The sequence below is a fragment of the Phyllopteryx taeniolatus genome, chromosome 16, assembly GCF_024500385.1.
Source record: "Phyllopteryx taeniolatus isolate TA_2022b chromosome 16, UOR_Ptae_1.2, whole genome shotgun sequence".
NCBI lineage: Eukaryota > Metazoa > Chordata > Actinopteri > Syngnathiformes > Syngnathidae > Phyllopteryx > Phyllopteryx taeniolatus.
In genome coordinates, this window is record NC_084517.1 from 4704564 (window position 1) to 4728372 (window position 23809).

Genomic DNA, 23809 nt, shown 5'->3' on the forward strand with positions numbered 1-23809 from the left:
TTGTGACCCTTGGACGCGTAATGGGTGGCTTCCGTGCTTACGCCAATGAGTGAAGTGTAGCTTTAGGCGATTTGTCGCTTTGCGTGGAACGAATAAATAGCTCATGTTACAACTCGGGGGAGAGGTTCTGCTTTCGCGTGAAGCTCGCTGGCCAGTTGGTGTGGATTTGATCCGGCTGACGGCTCCTGCTAGCCTGTTAGCAGCTACACACAGCTAGCAAAGCACGTCAGGAAAGCCAAAGACAGGTGAGCTCATGTTTACTTTGTAATCAATCACGTGAGCTCCACTGACAGATCTTTGTCATTTGACTAAATTTTGGAATAAATACTATAGTAAAGGGTGCACCAAAAGTAGGCGATTTTGTTTGTTGTTGTGCATTTTAAAGCAATATTGGAAAGGTAGCAAAGGGAGGAAGGCAGGAAAGGATTTAAGCAAAGGAAGGATGGAAAAAGAGGGAAGGGGAGACGAAGGCAGAAAGGGAGGTAGGTAGGTGGTCAGGAAGGAAATAAAACAAAAATAAGTCAGTGGAAAGCAAAGATGCAAAATAAAAAATGTCTGAAAGAAAGAAGCATTGAGGGAACTAAAGAAGGAAGGAAGGAAGGAAGAAGGGAATGTATAGAAGGAGGTTTGGAATCAAAGATGACAAAAGTAGGTCTGACATGCACTGAAGGATGCAAAATAAAAAGCAGGTGTGAGGGAAGGAACGGAGATGGTCGGTCGGGAAGAAAAAAGTACGTAGATCTGGGGTGGAAGGGTGCTAAATAAAAAGTGGTTGTTAGGCACTGAAGGGAGGGGGAAGAGGGAAAAAACAGGATTTAGGAAGGAAACGAGAAAATTAGGTTTGGGCGATGGAAAGACGGAAGGATTAAAAAGTGAATGACAAAAAGAGTTGGGGAAGGTGGTCGGGAGTGACAGAAGAAAAAAGCAGATCTGACTGAGGTGAAAGGAAGGCTGAAAATAGGTTTGAAGAGAGAGGAAGGAAGGAAGTAAGCAGTGTGGAGTAAAGGCAGAAAGAAAGGTAGGAAAGAAGAAAAAACAGCCTGACTGAGGTTAAATGAAGAAAGTATTGAAGAAAGGGTAAAAAGTGTGTTTAAAAAGCTGGCGTGACTGAGACAATGAAGGAAGGAGCAATGTTGTTAGTGTAAGCAGTTCAGGTCAATAGGACATGCTTTGAACTACAAAAATGCATCCATCCATTCAAACAACCATTCGCACTCACACCTACGGACAATTTTAGTCTTCGACCGACCAAGCACGCATGTTTTTTGGGACGTGGGAGGAAACCGGAGTGCCCGGAGAAAACCCACCCAGGATCGATTTAACCAAAAAAAACAAAAAAAAAAAAAGTCATCTTGAGCAATACATTTGAAGTATGACAAATTGCCCAGCCGTACCTTACATGCGTGTAATTTGCATTGCATCCACGTGTGTTAGGTTTTGAAGGTGAAGTTTTCTCTGCACCTGAATGCTGTCCTCCCATTTTTGTTTATTGTGCCTGTCTTTTTCCTGCCAGGTGACGACAAATCCCGTCAGCCATGGCGGGCGGAATCACAGACACGGGGGAGCCCTACTCTGCCTTTGTGAGTCTACCTTCCAGAAGCATTTATTCAGCTTTTATTGTTCTGTGTTTTTATGACTTTTAAGCGCAGACTTCCTTGCAGATGGGATTACGCAATGAGAAAATGGAGAGGAAGCTAAAGCGCTGAAGTGTATTTTCGTGGTTTGGCTTTGCTCGTGACTCAAGCGGACGAGCGCGTTAAACGATTAAAGCTCGCCGCTAACTGATCGAATGCTTCCTGAGTGTTTGTTTACTCAAGTCACAAGTGTTTGCCTCCAAGAATATGACCATGAACAAGTCATAAAAAGTGACTAATTGGCTCGTGGTGGTGTCACGGGTGTGCAGGTGGGTCTGGTGTACATGTTCAACCTGATTGTGGGAACAGGAGCGCTCACCATGCCCAAAGCCTTCGCCACGGCGGGCTGGGTGGTCAGCTTGATACTCGTCTCCTTCCTGGCGTTCATGAGGTGAGTGTCTCACACTCACCTTTGCCCAAACTCCACATTTTCAAATCTTGTAGGTCTTTATTTTCCCACTTATTTGTCACTTTTCACTGTGTGTTGGTGTCCCAATACTTTTGTCCACCTCAACATTTTGGTGTCCTCCCCTTGTCCAGTTACATGACCACGACCTTCATGATCGAGGCGATGGCGGCGGCCAACGCTCAGCTGAGATGGAAGAGGAGGGAGCAGGATGAGGTCACCGTATTATATATTCATATGATTTATGATCATTCTTAGAAATGAGGAATGACTGTATGTGTTCACGAGCAGATCAACGACAACGACTCCACCTCAGAGTACTCGGATGATGACGGCATAGTAAGGGGCCAGGCCGAACCGGAGACCAAGCCCATCTTGTCAGTCCGTAAGTGATCAAATAATCATTGGACCCAAGAGATCTCAATCATTAGACTAGATCCGCTGATTGGTCGAGTTTGCAGAAAAGTATTGCGACACCAACAGGGAGTGGGGAAGTGAAGAAAATGTTGAGTTTTGATTAAAAAATATTGGGACACGTGACATTTGGATAGGAAGTGAAGTCAACTTATCATTGGATGAAAAAAATGTCAATCATTCGAGCAGCTCTGCTAATTGGTTGAGTTTGGACAAAGGTTTTGGGACATGTGCAGGAACTCGAAATTGAAAAAAACAAACAACAAAAAAATCAATGTGCGTTTGGAGCAAAGTATTGGGACACCTACAGGCATTAAAGAAAATTTTGCGACAAAGGTATTGGTACAGGCGGCACGGTGGACGACTGTTTAGAGCGTCTGCCTCACAGTTCTAAGGACCGGGGTTCAAAGCCCGGCCTCGCCTGTGTGGAGTTTGCATGTTTTCCCCGTGCCTGCGTGGGTTTTCTCCGGCCACTCCGGTTTCCTCCCACATTCCAAAAAAACATGCGTGGTAGGTTGATTGAATGCCCTGCGATTGGCTGGCGACCAGTTCAGGGTGTACCCCGGTTCTCGCCCGAAGATAGCTGGGATAGGCACCAGCATACCCGCGACCCGAGTGAGGATAAGCGGTGCAGAAAATGGATGGCTGGAATGGATGAATATTTGAACGTGTGTATTGTTCAAGTTTGAGAAGGGGGGGTGGGGGGAGAGACCCCCTCCCTGAACTTTCCATCAATTTGGGGGTCCACGGCCTGGAAATTGTTGAATATATTACATCTTTATTTTTATTTATGTATTTTTTATTTTTTTTACCTTCCCCAGAACGTTCCGGCGGTCCCGTGGACCACTTTGACATCGCCGAGCGCGTGGAGATGGGTCAGATGGCGTCCATGTTCTTCAACAAAGGTAGACACTCTCGCCCGCATCCGTCCGTCCCATCGTTCACCTTCCTCGTTACCCCGCCGTAACGATTATGACGGAGGAAATTACATAAATGTCTTGCCTTCACATTCACAAAGACAAGAGGTGTCATTAGGAAAGGACTGCGCTCCTCAGGTGGCAATTACCTGTGCAGAACCCCATACAGGCTCATAATTCCTACACTGCCGTGTGTGTGCGCGTGTACGTACGTGTGTGTGTGTGTGTGTGTGTGTGTGTGTGTGTGTGTGTGTGTGTGTGTGTGTGTGTGTGTGTGTGTGTGTGTGTGTGTGTGTGTGTGTGTGTGTGTGTGTGTGTAGAGAGAGCGAGAGAGACAGAGACGCTTTGGGGCCAGCAGGGGGAGCGCTCAGCACACACACATTGGTGAAGGAATCAATGGCAAGGGGCAAAATGTTCTAAATTATGTGAATAAACTTAATTTCATGAATAAAATACTTAAGTCACATGCTTTGTTTGTTTAGAATTAATTAAATTTGTATTATTTAACCAATTATTTGATAAAGCACATATAAAATGTTAAAATATGTATGTAAAATACAAAATAATTTGTTCTCGTATTTTAATTGTTAATTAGTGATTTTCATTACAATTATTTAAAGATGGTTAGAATGGGTATGTAAAATGCCAACTATTTTTTAAATAATAAAATAATTAATTTCCATCCTTTAACTCGATTGGTTGTACTTTCATTTTATTTAATTCAAAATTGTTTTTTGATTAATAAAATAATTTGTCATTGTCATTTTAACGGTATTAATTATAGTAAATTTCTTTAGAATAATTAACCAATTATTTAACAAAATAAAAAAGTAGCTTGAATTTGTATGTAAAATATGCAAAATAGGCGGCACGGTGGTTCTCCAAAGACTCCAAATTGCCTGTAGTTGTGAATGTGAGTGCGACTGGTTGTTTGTTTCTATGTGCCCTGCGATTGGCTGGCGACCAGTTCAGGGTGTGAGTCAGCCCGGAGTCAGCTGGGATACGCTCCAGCATGCCCGCGACCCTCGTGAGGATAAGCGGTTCGAAAAATGAATGAATTTGCTAAATATTGTTTCATGCTAATTATTCCCTCATTTTAAATTGCATTATTTGTAATTAGTTTAACTGGAATTCATTAACAAATTATTCAATAGAATTAATAAATACTTAGTTTGTATGTAAATTTGTAATAGTTTTTTAATGATGAAATAATGATTCCCATGTTTTTATCAAATTATTTGTTAATTTAATTAAAATTAATTTATCGTTTAATAAAGTTAATTAGAATTAATAAATTGTTTCATAAATAAAAATAATTGAATATGCATGTAAAAGCTAAAAATTGATTAAGTTAGATTTTATTTCTACTTAAGTTAACTAATTATTAAATTATTTTTAAAATGTGTTAAATGTACATGTGAAATTGTGTATTTTATTGGAGTAATGTATATAATTTTATTTTAAAATAAATCAATTCACTAATTATTTAATGAGAAATAATTTTTCAAAATCAAGTAATTTTAATGAGCCAGTTTTAGGGAAAAAAACCAACTAAATTAATGCAACAAATATCCTAGGACGCTATCACAAATATAGAATTGTTGACAGTTACTTGCATCAGAGTGGGCCAAAGTAAGTAACATGCTGCTTCACCACGTGAAATACATTGTAAAATGGTAATAGCCTAAATTACAGCTTTAAAGTCATAATAAAGTGAAAGTATATAAAGTCTTGGTCGTTTTGGATCCTGCAGCAGGACACTCAAGAGTGTGTCAGTGAATTGACGATTTAATCCAGAACGACTCGACAAAAGCCTAAATTGCAAAGGATTATGGGTGCGACGGGACAGATGTCAAACTCTGATAAGTAAGTACTTCCTCTTACGTGGGAAGAGAGTCGGCAGGAAAGAGGCGAGCGCTTGTGTCATTTTGGAATTGCAAATTACATTTTATAAGACCTCACAACAACACAATGTCTCCTGGTGTTTTTTGGGGGGTCAATAAGACACCAAAGACTTACCAAGTTTGAAGAAGAAGTAGCATGTATGTCAGATGGAGGAGTGAGATAAAAAGCTTTGTTGAATTGGATTTCTGGCTAATAAAACTTTGACCTCCAGAACCCTCAAATTAAAACATTGTAGTCCGCCTCTAAAAAACTTTTCCTGTAATCACATGACAAAATGCTGAAATTTTTCTCCCGAACCAAATAACGGGGCTGATTGAATCATTTATTTTTGCCGTTATGGTCTGCTCGAATTGGGGCCGAGTGGGACAAGTGACCCATTGTATCCAGCTCTAGCAGAAGCTCGAGAAAAAGCTGCCACCTGTGTGTGGACGTTTGTATCCACGTCGTAGGACTGACCAGTGCCATCTGCAGGAATGGAGTGGAAAAGCAGCATCTGATACTGCTGATTTTTCAATTAAGTAAGTAGGGTGTAATAAAAGGAAAAGTATTGGGACTAGTGTTGTATCGTTCGTGGAAGTTTTGTTCAAAAGAAGGAATCGCGTTAGTGAACATACTGAAGTGATTCAGTTTATGAAATGATTCGTTCTTTGAGCGAGTCGGCTGGGAGCGGAAACGGAACTGCAGCACCTTTGCGTTCTGTCACTCACTTCTGAATCTTCGGCGAATGACCAATGAGCAGCCCTCGTGTAGGTGAGGGAGGGGCTTCACTAAACATACTGCCATGTGATTCATGATTTGTCAGCATTCTGTCACTCACTTTGGCGAAGGACCAATGAACAGTCAGCGTCAGGCACCACCGTGCCGTTAGGAGAGGGACTGTACTGAACTAAATGTACTGTTGCCACTTGTGATTGGTGCGTTGAAATTCTTCGTTCGCGATCCGCTAAGGAGTGACGTACTAGTACATATGCAGTATTCTGCCATGTGGGACTCATGCGGAGGTTCACTGCGAACGAGTACGATGAGTGATTCGTTCGCTCAAGGAACGACTTACTACTCAGTGAACGTACACATGAACGATTCTAACCGTTTCTCCAAGCTAACGGCTAATGTTGAGTCAGTCAAGCACATGAAAACAAGTACGTACACGGGGCGTGGGTCGGAAGGCGTCTCCATAATCTTAACAGATAAAGTAATTAGAGGACAGGAGACCACCATGCGAGTTTGATTCGCCCGTGCAAGGAAAGCTGAAGCGGTAGCAGCAGGAAGGGAGAGGGGGGAGATTTACTTGAATAGATTAATAAGAAATTATTTTAGGGGGCTGGTTCAAAAAGGTTTGCATGGTTTAAATAAAGGGTGTCCAAACTATGAACTTGCATTTTCTTAGCAGCCTGCAGCATAAACTAAAATGAACATTTGACTCGGGGTTCTTTATAACCAGTATCAACATCAAACCTATGAACTAAAAGGCAACGTGTGTGGAATTAACCCAATTGACTTAATATTCTTTAATGAATGTTTCAGCTAAAAGGTAAATTTGGGACTGTTTTATCATGTCAAATGGTTTATATGTGCAAGTTTTAATTTGACTTCGTGTTTTCCTCTTGTAGCCTTTCATTTTGAAGGGTACGCACCGGAACTCAGCAACTAGTATGTACGCCGCGAACTGTACTGCCACGAGCGACTGATGCGGAAGTTGCCTGGGAACTAGTACGAGAGATTCGCTCGCGCAAGGGACAACGTACCGTGAGCGTACTCGTGAGCGATTTTAACCGCTCGTTCTCGCGGGGATAGCTTTCACGAGCCTCCGTTTCTCCAAGCTAACGGCTCATGTTGAGAATTTTAATGAAGTACACTCAAAAGAACTGCCGTGCCCATCACTACCCCTACAAAACGTGAAGATGTGGCATTTTGGACAAAAATATTGGAACACCTACAGAAAGAGAAACGCGAAGAAAGGGTAGAGTTTTGGACTAAAGTAGAGGGACACATACAGCAAGAGAAAAAGTGAAGAAAACAATTGAGTTTTAGCATCAAGTTTGGACAAAAGTTTTAGGACACAGAAAATAATGTATATTATGAAAAAGAAGTATTGGGACACATGAAGTGGGAATTTTGGACTAAGGACAATATTGGAACACATACTGGAAGTGGAAACGGTGTAGGAAATGTCGATTTTGGACAGAAGGTATTGGGAAGTGTGCGGGAAGTGGGGAAAAAGTAGTAAATGTGGGGTTGGGAGAAAAGTATTGGGACACATACAGGAAGTGAAAAGCCCAAAACATTTTTGGACATTTTTGGGAGTCATGGGAAATAAAAATGTGGAGTTTTGGACAACAGTATTGGGCCCCTTTAAATGAAGTGAAAAGTGTAGGAAACTGTGGCGTTTGGCCATTGTGACATGTACAGGAAGTGGAAAGAAAAGAAAAACGGATTTTGAACAAAGGAACTGAGACGTCAACAAGTGAAAGTTTTTAGAGTTGAATGCAACTTTTGGCACAGTTACAGGAAGTAAAAAGTTGGAAAATGTGTAGTCTGGACGTGTTGACGTGTTTTGACAATTCTACTTCAGCATCAGTTTGTGTCTTGACAAGGTCGACTGTCATCATGTTTCCTTGCTGCAGTGTCCTATTTGCAGATATTTAGGGACAAAGTGTGTGTGTGTGGTGTTTGTGTGGTCGGTCCGCCGCTTCAGGGCAGGGCTCCATTTAGATTTAATTTGTGACGCTTCCAAAACGTCCCTTCATCAAACTTTCCCCTCCAATCTTCACCCAGCAGACACGTCAGACTATAAGCATGAAAAGGAAGGTTAATGAGGGCAAACTCTTTGACGAATCATTTGTGAGAAAGCACCTTAAAAGCTTCTGCTTCTTTTTTTTTTATAATGGGGACCCTGACCAAGCCCAATTGCAAATAGCAAAAATCTGGGAATAATGGGCGATAGTTCCCTCCCAAAAAAATCCACAAATAGGTGAATTTGCAAATGCCAAACAGCCAATATACGGGTGTCCACTTTAATATGAATAAAACAATCTGAAAATATATAACAAAAAAAAAAGATAAAGTAAAATACAAATAAAATAATCCTAAAATACTACAACCCCAATTCCAATGAAGGTGGGACGTTGTGTTAACAAAAATAAAAACAGAATACAATGATTTGCAAATCATGTTCAACCTATATTTAATTGAATACACTACAAAGACATTTAATGTTCAAACTGATAAACTTTATTGTTTTTAGCAAATAATCATGAACTTAGAATTTTATGGCTGCAACACGTTCCCAAAAAGCTGGGACAGGTGGCAAAAAAGACTGAGAAAGTTGTGGAATGCTCATCAAACACCTGTTTGGAACATCCCACAGGTAAACAGGCTCATTGGGAACAGATGGGTGCCGTGATTGGGTAGAAAACGAGCTTCCCTGAATTGCTCAGTCATTCACAAGCAAAGATGAAGCGAGGTTCACCTCTTTATGAACAAGTGCATGAGAAAATAGTCGAACAGTTTAAGGACAATGTTCCTCAACGTACAGTTGCAAGGAATTTAGGGATTTCATCATCTACGATCCATAATATCATCAAAAGGTTCGGAGAATCTGGAGAAATCGCTGCATCTAAGCGGCAAGGCCGAAAACCAACATTGAATGCCCGTGACCTTCGATCCCTCAGGCGACACTGCATCAAAAACCGACATCAATGTTTAATGTAACACGTGCAGAATGTGGTTTGGCATTGTCTTGCTGAAATAAGCAGGGGCATCCATGAAAAAGACGTTGCTTGGATGGCAGCATATGTTTCTCCAAAACCTGTATGCACCTTTCAGCATTAATGGTGCCTTCACAGATGTGTAAGTTACCCATGCCATTGGCACTAACGCAGCCCCATACCATCACAGATGCTGGCTTTTGAACTTTTGCACCCCAAATCATGGCTGACTGTGGATATTTCACACTGAACCTCAAGCAGCTTGGGTTCTGTTCTTCACCAGTCTTCCTCCAAACCCTTGGACCTGGATTCCCGAATGAAAGGCACACTTTACTTTCATCAGAAAAGAGGACCTTGGACCACTGGCCAACAGTCCAGTTCTTCTTCTCCTTAGCCCAGTTGAGACGCTTCCTACGTTGGCTCAGGCTCAGAAGTAAGTGGCTTGACCCGAGGAACCGACCGTTGTAGCCCATCTCCCGGATGCATCTGAATGTGGTGGTTTTTGATAATCCGCTGAAGTCCACAGTCATCTCTTTTGCTGGTGCATCTGCTACTGCACACTTTGTCCTTCCACTAGACTTTCCATTGATATGCTTGGACACAGCACTCCGTAAATCGACTGTATTTGTAGGGCGTGTTTTATTTACCTAACAGGGGACAGATAACAACGAGTCTACTGGAACCAATTAACTAATGCCTGAAAACTGATCATTTTTATGGAGCATATTTTGAAAGGCTCCATTTGTTGTGTTGGCTATCATCCGATTGTGTACCTTATTTTGTGGTCTATGAGTGTATGTAATGGAGTGCCCTTCCGTGTTGAGTACTTAATTAAAAAAGGTTAGTCTCTTATTGCGGCTGTCAGTCAATACGGCGCCCCGGTAATGGACAATGGCCACTCAGAGTTTGGCGGGACATCATGCTCCCACACGTGCGGCATGTGGCGCCTGGCAATAAATGTGACATTTAGGGGAGGGGGGCTAGGAAATTGGCGGGTCCATTTTCAACCCCCCCCCATTCCACCTCAGTGCCTTTTAGACAGGCCATTGACTCTGGGAGGGGGGAGTAAGATGGTTTTGATGTACGGCAGTGAGAGGGGATTGTGCTTACCGTCTCTTTTTTCATTTGGTAGTGCCGCACAGTATCTGCGATATAAATTAAATATACGATATACATTTGCGGGTTGACTTCAATTTCTTTTGGTGCCTTTCATACAGCTTTAATGGACAGTATAAAAGGGTCTACTGACTCAAATCAAGCTCAGCTGAGAAAGTTGTGGATTTTCACAACTCATTTTCACGAAGAACAGCAAATGAGGGGGAACATGGACAATTCTTGGTTTTAATTGGTAGTGTGAAAGGGATTACTGAGTAATGTCGAACTTTGTTGGGAAGGTTCTGGATTGCAGGGTCACCGTACCACCTCTGTGCGTTCTAAGCCTGGAAGTTCTACAACCCCCATTCACTGCTTTTCACGCAGAATAGCAAAAAGGAAAAAGGCTAAAAGTTTCTGACCTTGGAATGTGTGAGGGGGACCTCTGAGTCACGTTGAGCTATCCTGAGAATGTTCTGAATTTCTGGCCCATTGTCCTGCCTCGCTTCAAAATTTCCTGGAAATGTACGTTGACTTCTTCAACCCCACAGTTTTCATCAGTGCCTGTCACACAGAAACCTGGGAAAAGGCGGAACATTTCCAGCTTTTGGCTAGTGACTTATGCTTGACTGAGAAGGTTCCCCATTGTAGACTTCAACCCCTCTTTCTATATCAGTAACTTTTATGCAAATCAAGCAAAAAGTGAGAGTCCCATCTTTGTAGGCAGCGTGAAACAAGAATTGACTGAATTTCTGGCCTCTTGCCCTGATGAATGTTTATGCACTCCTTTCATTTTTACTGTTTGATTCCTCAATGTGCAGCACGTTGGGGGACTGGTCAGCACATCTGCCTCACAGTTCTGAGGACCCTGGTTCAGATCCGGCCTCGCCTGTGTAGCGTTTCCATGTTCTCCCCGTGCCTGCGTGGGTTTTCTCCGGGTACTCCGGTTTCCTCTCACTTCCCAAAAACATGCACGGTAGGGTAATTGAAGACTTTGAATTGCTCGTAGGTGAGTGCGAATGGTTGGTTGATTATATGTGCCCTGCGATTGGCTGGCGACCAGTTCAGGTTGTACCCTGCCTCCTGCGTGCAGTTAGCTGGGATAGGCAGCATACCCGCGACCCTAGTGAGGATAAGCAGTGTAGAAAATGGATGGATTCTTCAACGCAGTCTTTTGATGGAAGAACCTGCCAATTTCCTTTCCTCCTCACTGGACCCGTTTTGACTTTGTTTGGCGATAATCAATTAGCTGACCGTTGAACCCCCCCCCCCCCCCCCCCCCCTTGCCTCGCCCACAGAGGGTGATGGATGAGGGGTCCACTCTGATGATAATCGCAGTGTAAGGATAATAAGGAAGTTGGGGGGCAACCGGGGGGCAGATGGTGATGAATAAAAATTTGCCTGTGCGTTGATGAGTTGATTTAATTACAGCTATTTAATATTTGCACCAATGAGACGGAGGGATCGCTGTGCATCTTAAAAAGGGAGCGCTCGCATTCGCCGTGTTTGTCCGCTAACAACATTTTCTGATGAGCTGTTTGCTCCGATGATGAAGAGAACCACACCGTTGCTTGATTAATAATGTCCACAAAAATCTTCCGACTGTACACAACTTCTGTTCCACTTATTTATGTGTAGTTGTCAATATTCCTGCTCTCATTGCCAACGGCATACATGGAAGCATTTATTCATCCATGTATATGTCACACGCAACGCTGCCGACTGTTCTTGGTGTGTTTTGTTTGCTTATTAGTATGTACTTCCTGTAGAATTTAGTAATCTCTTACACCAACCCTGGAAGCTAACATTGCTGCAGCTTACAGCATAATACTTATGACTATTTTTGCTGCTGCTCACGTTCACATCTGTTTCTATTTATTCCAATAGAGGAGAAATGACACTCCCATCTGCAAAAAAAAAAGTATTCATGTATACTCATCACGTACAATGCTGCTGATTATTCTTGCTGCTTTCAGTCCGCATTCACAGCTCCATTTGTTGTATTCGCTTACTCCATTTACTTAATATTATAATAATACTACAAACCCAAATTCCAACGAAGCTGGAACGTTGTATAAAACGTAAATAAAAACAGAATATATCCATCCATCCATCTATTTTCCGTACCGTTTATCTTCACTAGGGTCACGGGCGTGCTGGAGCCTATCCCAGCTGACTCTGGGCGAGAGGTGGGATATACCTTGAGCACCCTCTATTCAAATGACTGCACTACAAAGACAAGAAATTTAATGTTCAAACTGATGAACGCTATTGTTTTTTGTTTTTGTAAATATTCACTCATTTTGAATTTGATGCCTGCAACACGTACCAAAAAAAGCCGGGACAGGCTCATGTTTACCACTGTGTGAAATCACCTTTCATTTTAACAACACTCAATAAGCGTTTCGGAACTGAGGACACTAATTGTTGAAGCTTTGTAGGTGGGAGTTCTTTCAGAGTCTTGCTTGGTGTGAAATTTCAGTTGCTCAACAATCCGGGGTCTGAGTTGTCATATTTTGCGCTATCCATATATTCGTTTCGCGTTTGCCATTCCCTTCTGGATATAAAGTAATATTCATATTTAGTCATCACATACAGTGCTGTAGACTATTATTGCTGCTGATCACAGTTACATCAGCATTTATGAACCTTTTTTTTTTAGATTTTTTTTAATTTATTTATTTATTTAATTTTTTTTATTTTGTCTTCAAGGCAATTGTTGATGATGTCTTACCTTGACATGCCGCCTCTCCGCCAACGTGGTGAGCGAGCCCACTTCAAAATAAAAGCTTCATATATTACTATATTGGACATCAATGCCACTTTAGTCTTTTATTTTGATGTTGGCACCGGAGCTCAGTGCCTGAGCTTAATGAAGCCTTAACCATGCGTCTGCCCCCTGGTGGCTGGCTGACTATGTTGCGATCAGGCTCATTTAATCGTAGCAGCCAAAATCCCGGTCACGATTAAAATTCAATGAATTGCGCAGCCCTACTTGGTTTAGACTGCTAGTGTTTATTCCCTTCGTAACTATTTATATACAGTATATTATTTATTGTCTAAGTTTAGTTTGCTACCTACAATGTTGCTGACTATTCTTGCTGCTGTTCACACTCACCGAGAATATACCTGTATACAATATGCAGACGAACGTTTCGTATTCGGTTTTACAGGTTTTGCATGTTTATATTTACTTACTGGTGTATACATGAATTTGTCACATACAGCGGCAGAAATATGTAACGCGTCACCATTTTTCTCACTAAATATACTTCCAAAGGTGCTATTGATCTGAAAATATCACCAGATGTTGGGAACAACCCAAGTAAACCATACATACAAGGAAAGTAGAACAAATAAGATCAGAAATTAATTTGTGTGTCAAAAATGTGAAATGACACAGGGAAAAAGTACTGAACACATGAAGAAAGGGAGGTGCAAAAAGGCATGGAAAGCCAAGACAACACCTAAAATCTATCAATAATGAAACCGCAATACAGCCCCTTGTCAGTGCAAATGGATATCAGCTGGTTCAGTCCTGATTTATGGCCTACAAAAAGGTCTCATTGCCAAGGTGTGAGGCGAAACACAATCTCCTGATGGTGGACCTTAAAAAGACCTGGAATTAGCAGGTACTGTTGTCACAAGGAAAACAGTGAGTAATGTACTCCGCCGCCATGGCTTGTATGCAAGACCCCATTGCCAGGGGGAAAAAAAAAAGCATGTCAAAGCTCGTTTAAAGTTTGCTGAACAACATTTTGACAAGCCAGTTAAATACTTGGAGAGTCTTAAATACTAGTCTGGGCCCATGAGAACAAAATTGAACTGTTTGGATGCCATAATGCAAACCACGTTTGGAGGAGAAACGGCACTGCACATCACCCTTAAAACACCATACCAACAGTTAAGTTCGGGGGGGGGGGGGGGGGGACATGATGGTGTGGGGCTGCTACAGCAAATGGTACTGGTAAACTTCCCATTATTGAAGGAAGGATAAATTGACAAATGTACTGAGACATTCTTGACAAAAATCTGCTGCCATCTACGAGGAGGATGAAAGTTAAACGAGGGTGGACATTTCAGCAGGGTAATGATCCGAAACATACTGCCAAGGAAACTCTCAAAGGGTTTCAAAAAAAAAATAAAAAATAGAGCTGCTAGAATGGCTCAGCCAATCACCTGACTTGAATCCAAACAAAGATCTATGGAAAGAACTGAAACTCAAGGTCCATAAAAGACTGCTTGTGTGGTGGAATGGGCCAAAATCACACCGGAGCAATGCATGCAACTAGTTTCTCCATAGAGCAGGGGTCTTGAAGCTGTCATTGCAAACAAAGGCTTTGGTACAACTGGTATTTAATAAATACCAGTTGGCTTGTTCAATACTCCCCCCCATGTCATTTCACATTATTACATACAGCTTAATTTCTGATCTTATTGGTTCTACTTTCTTTGTATGTATGGATTAATTGGGTTATTCCCAACATCTGGTGAAATTGTCATGTCAATCGCACCTTTGGAAATATATTTGAGAAAAATGGTGACGTGTTAAATACTTATATCAGCCGCTGTACATTGCTGCTGACAATTATTGCTGAGTTTTGTTCACATTCACATCTTAATACATTGTGTGCATCATAGTACATACATGGTATGCTGTTGATTAAAACTTCATTTATTTCATTCCCAAATGTTTTTGTATATTTTTTGTGGATTTTTTTTTTTTTTTGTGACATACGATGCTACTGACAATACTGCTGTTCATATTCACTCTAAAATATATTTTTAACATCACCATCATGATCACTGAGTTTATATAATGTATGTATATATACTCTTTATTTATTTTTTGGGGGAAAAAAATGCACATTATACATGAGAAATTGCGGTAATAGTATTTATTCATCCACAGTTGCTATATACTCTTTTTGTACTCATTCCTATAATATGATGGGACAAATAATAGTGTTTTCTCCGAACATTGTCTTCTAGTGGGCGTCAACATGTTCTACATCTGCATCATTGTGTACTTGTACGGAGACCTAGCCATCTACGCCGCAGCTGTGCCCATATCCCTCATGGAGGTGGCCTGGTGAGCTTCCCTATATCACGTCCTCCATTGCATTGTCTTTTATTGCAGGATAAAACTGCCACATAAAGTAATTTTAAAGCTGGACCCCCTAACCCGCCAGCCCTTCCTCCTCCATTTTGGAAGGCTTGTTCGCTCGCGTGTGTTTTGGCAGGACCGAGCGCATCCGCCCTCTACTGAAGCGCCATCCCACAGTGATTTTTTTTATTTTTTATTATTATTATTATTTTTTTTATATATAAAACATTTGTGGAGACAATAACTGCGAGCTGACTGTGCCTGAACTCCCACCACTGCCGGCGCTCCCTGGAATCTCGCTGGTTGTCCGCTGGCTTCCAGACACACTTTTATTGCCACAATGCTTTATTACAAAGGCTGAAGTGCACAAATGCACATTGTGTTGTTTTAGAGGCGGGATAGGAGTGTGGTACACTTGTGCCTGCTCTCTTTTAAGGCCTTTTCACACCACACTTGCCAATGCGATTGATGCCCTTTGCTTTCCGATTCATTGTGCATGTGATGAGGGGGCGCTAGCACTATATGCCATCTCGCGGCGTGGGGAGGCAATGCAGAGGGCGTCTGAGGCTCTGTGGCGTGAACTCGAATAGAAAGAAGTTCTGTTTGAGAGCGGCGTCGCCGGTGATGTCAGAATAGTCGTCCAATGGGAGAGAGGCTGGCGGAGTGATTTGTGTGTGCTTTTTTTGGCGGACTTGAACTGGGGGAAAATGGAGGAAGCGCTGATAAATTGAGTTTATTTGTGTCCTGAACTTTGGGATACAAGAGAAATTACATACCATCACGTTAGGCCTGTCACGATAATTACTATATCGACTAATTGTTTGCTAAATAAAATTGACAATTTTTTTTTTTCTGGACTCGATTAATTGTCATTGTTGTGCGGACCGGTACACTCTTGCGAGTGTTGGCTCCGTCCAATACTCCACAGCCTCGCTACTCGTTCAGCACGTATATTCACACAACAGAAACACTTAAGGGAAAGTTATGTTTATTATCTTTGCTAGGCCGCAAGCTAACAAACTAGCCCGCGAGTTAAGGAGCTTAACAGCTCGCTCCACCGCTCCTTGTACGCTGCTACGTCAGCACCTCCAAATTTGGGCACGCTGGACCGGGCGTTGTGGTCATTGCTGTTGTCGTGCGGTCCTTTCACATTGAGCAAGTGTGGTGTGAAAAAGCCTTTATCGTTCTTAAAGGAGAAACCACAAAAAAATAAAATATAAAAGTCAACATTTTAGATGTAATGATTAGACTTTACGCCGATCTGATCGGTGCGATCGCTATCGGCCGATAATTAGCATTTCATGCTCAGCGGCTTTCATGTCGTAATTCGCCGATCCGATCAATGACGTCATCGATCGAAGCAGCTCTCAGTATGAAGTACGTCTACAATTAAAATGAGACTTTACACGATCAGGATTTTTGGGGCCGATCAGCGAGTTAAAAAAAACGATAACTGATCACCAATCCAATCACAAGATGGAGCAATGTGTCTATTTACATGACTTTTTCATTTACTGTATATACTTGTGTACTGTATACTGAGTATCTTCAAAAGTATTCTCTATTCAGGTCATATTCTAATCAGTCAGGTCAAACCAACATTACAACATGACAGAAATAATGGGTGCTAACTTACTGTAATTAAATTACTTTATTGTAATTCAATTACTTCACACACACCAAAACTTTAGAGCATGAATCGACAGAAAGCTGGCATGTTTACTTACAACCGTTAGTGCTAGCACTAGCTTGCTAGGCTACATAACGTTTAGTTGCCTTCTTGTAAGCCGTATCGTATTAAAAGTATGTGACCATACCTCAAGCAATCCTTGAATTAAAGCACCGGTAATCACCAGCAGACATTTTCTTTCCCCATTTTATAATACACATGGCGCGATCCATTGTTGTTGTCGTCGCCATGTTAACGTGTATGTCGTCGCCTTTGATTTGACAAGATAAAGCCCAGTGATCGTAAAAGACGGGATGTGGTGGTATCGGAATACAAGATTTTATTGCAGTAATCTGACGTGAAATCAATCGTGAAAGACCAAATTTGCCTTGTTGTGTGATCCAGGCATTACGTGTTGTCTGTCCCACACCGCCGACATGTATTATTATTATTATTTTTTTAATAAATAACTTTATTGATGGTCAGACGTTTACAGCACTACGTCAAAAGACACATGACAAGGCTAAAAATAAACAAGCTTTTGGATTCAAATATACTGTCCACGATGGCGACGCGGAGTAAATGTCTTTTGCGGAGCCATTGATCGGATCGGCGAATCATGACATTAAAGCCGATCATCATAAAATGCTAATTATCGGCCGATACCGATCAAGCCGATCAGATCGGTGTAAAGGCTAATTAAAATATTTACATACGCTGAAACGTTATTATGTTTGTTAATTTATTCAGTGGAAACCATTCATGCAGCGCAGGAGCTGTGAAGTACAATGACACGGATGCATGCTGGGGCTCAGTGACCAGGAAAGATGCCTACAGAGTCTTTCTGGTGAGTCTTTTGATAATTGCTATGTTTATTTTTGACAAGCTACAATTGGCAGTGATGCAGCATTGCGTTATGAAGTGATGGTGCCGTTTTTCTTCATGAAATCACTTTTACGGTGTTCCTGTAACAGTGTGATTGACATTCTTGTAAACTGAGTTGACCTCAAATCTTTTCACTTGAAAGATCTGAGAGCCTTTCGAGTTATGTTACTCTGCACCAAAATTATTTATTTTTATTATTCAACCTACTTTTTGTCTTTCTGCTCCGTCCACATTTCTCAAACCGTTCAAACTTCAAATATTCAGAAAATTCAGGCTTGTATTTTTCATCTTCTGAAAATTTTAAATTTTCCCACCATTGCATGATTTCACAATAAAATTCCCCAAATCAGTGATATTTGACAACTTCAGTTCTTCCTTCTGCATTTCTCAAACAAGTCAAATTCTCCAAATCCTTACTTTTTAGCAATAAAATACCCAAATTAAGAGAGATTTTACATATTCACCACCTCCTTTCACACTTCTTGACCGATTGAAACTGAAACCATTCCAACTTGAGCTTATCCATAAACTCGTCATCTTACTCCCCAAATTCCCCCATTTTCACTAACATTACCAAATTAAGCAATAGTTTAGTTACGTTTTTTTGTTTGTGGTTGTGCTACTCTCCCATCCATGTAATCTGTGCTTTTTATTCGAGTTGTTGACCTTTCACGTAGATAATTCACCACTAGCTGAGCTTTGTTAAAACATCCAGCAACTTGTTGGCGTGAAAAATACCCACTTCCTCCGCCACCTCTTCGTTCCTTGCCACGTTGTCAAAAGGTTCTGGCCTAAATAGACTCGCCAGACTGTCCATCACCAGTTTAAATAATTGACCACTCCCTCTTGGCGACGGGGAAAAAAAAAAATCCATTCCTTGCGTTGCATCCAAGCAGACTCCTGAATCGTCGTGATGACCTCCAGTCTTCAAAGGGCCCAATATTAGAAAGGTAAGCAGTCTAGCTATGGTTCCACTTAGTCATTGGTGTCGCATACTGGCTAACTGAAACCTTTGTTATGATGAAAGGAGAAGAAAAGAATCAAAGCTGCTAGTCCGTCTTTGAAGGACCCTTCGAAATTACCCTACAATGGCCACTTCAAAGTCTTTTCAGGCATGGCTTCTTGAGATTTTTACTGGGTCTACTCATGATAGACATGTCTACCAAATTTAATGTTGCAAAGTGAAACTGACTCCAAGGGCTGAATTAAAAAAAAAAAAAAAAAGAAATCCAATTGGGCGGAACTGAGCCAATAAACCCCAAAAACCCCAGATTCAAAGCAAAATGGTCGAATTCTATATTTTCGGACATGGCTTCTTGAAATATTTTTTGTCTGTATACTCATGAAAGACGCGCCTACCAAATTCTAAGTGAAATTGGGCTGCCTCCGGAGTCCCACAGGCAATTTTAGAGTCATCAATTAACCTATGTTATCCCATGTTTTTGGGATGTGGGAGGAAACAGGAGTGCCCGGAGAAAACCCACCCAGGCACAGGGAGAACATGAATTAAATGTTCTTTAAATTCAATTTAAAATGGTATGATTCAGTTTTTAAATGCAATGATTCAAATTAAACTATACAAATTAAAATTGTTTTTCAAATTCAGTTTTTGAATGCAATTAATCAAGTGTCGAAATTCCAATTCAAATATAAATGATTCAAATTCAGTTTCTGCTGGCACGTATTTCAGCCCATACTTTTGTAGGTCTACTTATGATAGACCTGTCCACCAAATTTCATGTTCAGTCAAACGGGGGGGGGGGATGAATTTTCCCAAAATTCGGCAGGGTGCTAACATGCAATATATTTCTGTGTGAAACCTAAAAGTGGCCGTAATTCCCGCTAATCTCCGCTGCCCTGAATGAGTCTGCATCTGATTTATGGTTTATTAGAGGAGAAATATGGCGGCAGCGTTGAAGGGGGACACAAAACGGCGGGAATAAATCATAAGTCAAATGGCGAGGATCGCTGGAATGTAAATGAGCCTTCTGCTGCTGTCGCGGCCGTTAATGTTTAACAGTCAGACCGTGAACACAGGCCGACGATGAATGCGCCGAACATAAAAGACTCCTGGTTTATTAAGGAGTCAAGTAAAACGAGACGACGACACCTGCGTCGGGGCCATAAATCTTTTGGCTTCTTAGAGGATGCGTAATATTGTCAGTCATCATCCTGCTGCTTTAACTTCGCTCTCTCACTCGGGTTGGAGTTTATTCTGCTAGTGTGTGTCTTTGTTGTTACGCTTTATTACAGACGAACTGCGATGATTTGTCCTCTCTTTGCCGTTAATCAAAAGTCACTTTCCAAAAGGTTGAGATCAAGAATTGGTAGTCATTTTTCATCCAAATTGTTCATTTTCAAATCAGTTAATAGACACTTTCATGTGTTTGGGCTTATTTTGGAGACTCCTGCCCTCTGGCTGAACTTGAGCTGCTCGTTCCCCTCCCCTTCAGATAGACCAGTGGTATGTTCCCATTTGCACTTTCCATGATCATGTTCTGATGGTATGTTCCGTTACTACAATTCATTGGTACATTCCACTGGTAAGTTACGTTGCTACAGTTCTGTTGGTACGTTTTCATTAGTCCTTTCTATTGGTACCTTACATTATACTTTGGATTGGTATATTCCGATAGGTGTGTTCCCATTGGTACAAACATCGGTGTCTCCATTTCTACGTTCTTTTGGTATACTCCTATTGGTACGTTCCCATTGTTGCAATTACATCGGTACGTTCCCGTTGGGACATTCCTCTTGGTATGTTCCAATTTTTGGGTTCCATTGATACTCTCTACTGGTACAGACTTATTCGTTTGGTACACGGACTGACACGCAAACTAATTATGCGTATGCGCTATCAGCTAGCCGTTGCTATTTCATGATATGACACACCAGACACCGCCCGAGTCGGGAAGAAGCAGCTGCTAAGAGGATCAATTGGCTGTGATTTTCTGTGCTGATTGATTCCACGGAGGCAGTGTGGGGGGAATGTGGCTGGAGGCGGTTGCGTAACCACACTGTCCGCAGTTGATCTCGACCTCTTTAGCACGGCTATGATTGAAAAGATTAAGACGCGGATGGTGGCATATTTCGGTGGGGGCAGGGGGTGGTGGTCTATACGTCTGTCCCCCTAAGACTCCAAATAAACCAGAGCGCGTCCTTGATTGTCGTCGCCTTTGGCGCTTTTTGCTCACCAAGCGGTGGGTGACTCACTCCGCCTCTCACCATTTATAAGGCCTGATTTATGGCCCCCCTCTGCGGAAAAGAAATCTATGCGCTCTATGCACTTTATGCCTACGCCGCATTGTTGGCAGCTTATCTCCATGTAGATGTTTCCATTACATTGTGTGGCCGCCGTCCTGCGTGTTTGAGTAAAGTTAATTTAAAGCTACAACTCCCTCTCTCCCTACCCTTGTGCACGGAACTGCTGATTGATGAACTCACTGCTAAATGTTTTATTCCAAGAAGCCTCATTGACCTTCATTTCTTACGGGAGCCGCCATTTTGGATCTTAGCCACACACTTGCTGCCTTTGTCCTGTTGAGTGTGTGCGTGCGTTTGTGTGTTATTAATAACACAAGGTTGTATAAATGTGCTCCACTTTAGCAATTTTGAAATCTTATTGAATGTCTGTATCTATAATATACAGCGGGGCAAAAAAGTATTTAGTCGGCCACCAATTGTGCAAGTTCTCCTACTTGGATAGATGAGAGAGACCTGTCATTTTTATCATAGGTATACCTCACCTATGAGAGACAAAATGAGGAAAACCAAATTCTGAAAATCACATTGATTTTTTTTAAAGGATTTATTAGCAAATTATGGTGGAAAAGAAGTATTTGGTCAATAACAAAAGATCATCTCAATACTTTGTTATATACCCTTTGTTGGCAATGACAGAGGTCAAACGTTTTCTGTAAATGTTTCTCCTCCAAACACGACAAGTTGTGTTTTTACCAAAAAGTTAGTTTATTTTTTTTACAAAAAAAAACAACAATTTTCTCAAGGTTAATTTTTGTAAAATTATGTTTGTCTCATGATTATTTATTGGAAAATTACAGCTTGCCTCAAATGATTTAAATGAAACACCATAAAATGATATTTTTTTTCTCATGAGTAAAACATTCATTCATTTTCTGTACCGCTTATCCTCAATAGTGTCGCAGGCGTGCTGGAGCCTATCCCAGCTATCTTTGGGCGAGAGGTTCTTGTAAAATTAGCCTTTTTTTTCTCATGTTTAATTTTTTAAAAATTACATTTTTCTCATGATTCATTTGTCTGTGACATTACAAAATTATTATTATTTTTTTAGTACAATTAACTTTTTTCTCATGATTTATTTCTTTTTCCTCATATGATTAAAAAAAAAAATACCGTCCAATTGTTTTTTTTCTCGTATGTTAACAAATTATAAATACAGTTTGTGGTTGATTAATTTTAGATTTCAGAGGAGCATGAAGAATAACAAGTTTGCGTTTCCTAATTGTTGTCCAAAATAGAAAAAAGTTCGTAGCTCACTGAAATCAAGAGTGCACGTTACGGCACTTTGACACTGAATTCTCTCTTCGTTATGACAGCTGGGCTTATACTATCTGTGAAGCACTGCACTGCACATAATGTACATTTAGTGTCTCCACATATAAAAGGGGGATATATGTTGTTTATGCTGCTAGATGAAACATGAAGTCTTTTTTTTTTTTTTTTTTAAACCTTCAGCCGGTTGACAAGCTGATATCACCGATGAAGGTGACATCAGCATCAGTGTGCTTAATGAGACGTTTCTCCTCTGTAATCCACAACACCTGCTCTCACTCACGCACACTCATTTGCTCACTCACGTCTGAGAGGCAAACAAACACACGCACGCGGAGCTCAGCTCGTTAGCGCGTAACATAGACGTGGATGTTCGTGCGACAGGCAGATGATTGGTCCTATTGTGTCAAACGCACGAACAGGACAAAAAATAAATAAACAGACGGAAGAAAATACTACAGTGGCAGTGATGTTAACTTGATTTTTGGACAGCAAAGGTATTGGGACAACTTACTGGAGGAGAAAAAGTGTGCAGTTGTGACATCTTATACTGTTTAAAAAAAAAAACTGACTTAACGTGTGTATATGTGTATATATACACACACACACACAAACCCTTATTCGAAAACCTTACCCTAGTTTGAAACCCTACTTTGCAACACTAACCCTGGTTTCCTTGACCTGTTTGTCGTAACAATCATGGTGAGCAGTGTCATTCAATTAACTGCCAGGCTCTCAAATCAACAAAATGTGATTGACAGCTGTAGTCCTCCAGTAAAACCTCTTTATTTCTGAACATTCATTCATTCATTTTCCGTACCGCTTAACCTCACTAGGGTCGCGGGCGTGCTGGCGCATGGGGAGAGCATGCAAACTCCACAGAGACGAGGCTGGATTTGAACCCGGGTCTTCAGAACTGTGAGGCAGATGTGCTAACCAGTCTCACACCGTGTCATATCTCTGAATACCAAATTGAAATTTCAGTCAGACACTTTCCTTCCTTTTTTTTTTTTTTTTTTTTCTTTCATCCTCCAAATTCTTACTGTACATGTAAGCACTTATCTTGTGTTTTTGCATCATGTGTGCTCATACTTTCGTCATGCTGTTCACTTTACTGTTTTTCTTTGATTTGCCGTCTTGCCTTGGGCGAGTGACCTTTTTATGAGGAGCTAATAGGATAAATCCCCGAGCTTGTATCCATCAGCGCATTGGTCACCTTTGCAGTTTCTCATCCCTGACTCAGCGGTTATTGCCTCTCAGCCAAGTGTGTGATTACGGGCTGGAGCGCGGGCCAGGTGGAAGCCTCTCACTCAACGTACAGTAAAGGCAGGGCTCTTGGGAATATCCTTGTTGTCATCACTAGACCGTTTTAAGACATTTTTGGGAAATCATGGCCGTCGTGTCCTCCGGGCCAGAGAGGAAAAGGACCATCTGGATTGTTATAACCGGAAAGTTCAAAAGCCAGCATCTGTGATGGTATGGCAGTGTGTTAGTGCCCATGGCAAGGGTAACTTGCACCTCTGTGAAGGCACCATTAATG

At 41.4% G+C, this 23809-nt stretch overlaps 1 protein-coding gene across 1 annotated transcript in view; it reads left to right on the plus strand.

Moving 5' to 3' along the window:
* Window positions 1-23809, plus strand: part of tmem104 (transmembrane protein 104) — a 39870-nt gene continuing 16061 nt past the window's right edge. Inside the window, exons 1-8 of the mRNA XM_061749212.1 lie at window positions 1-245; window positions 1514-1580; window positions 1904-2025; window positions 2175-2256; window positions 2332-2425; window positions 3276-3359; window positions 15068-15167; window positions 17602-17698. Of these exons, the coding sequence (XP_061605196.1) occupies window positions 1536-1580; window positions 1904-2025; window positions 2175-2256; window positions 2332-2425; window positions 3276-3359; window positions 15068-15167; window positions 17602-17698 (624 nt within the window). The 5' untranslated portion in view covers window positions 1-245; window positions 1514-1535. The remainder of the gene's footprint in view (window positions 246-1513; window positions 1581-1903; window positions 2026-2174; window positions 2257-2331; window positions 2426-3275; window positions 3360-15067; window positions 15168-17601; window positions 17699-23809) is intronic.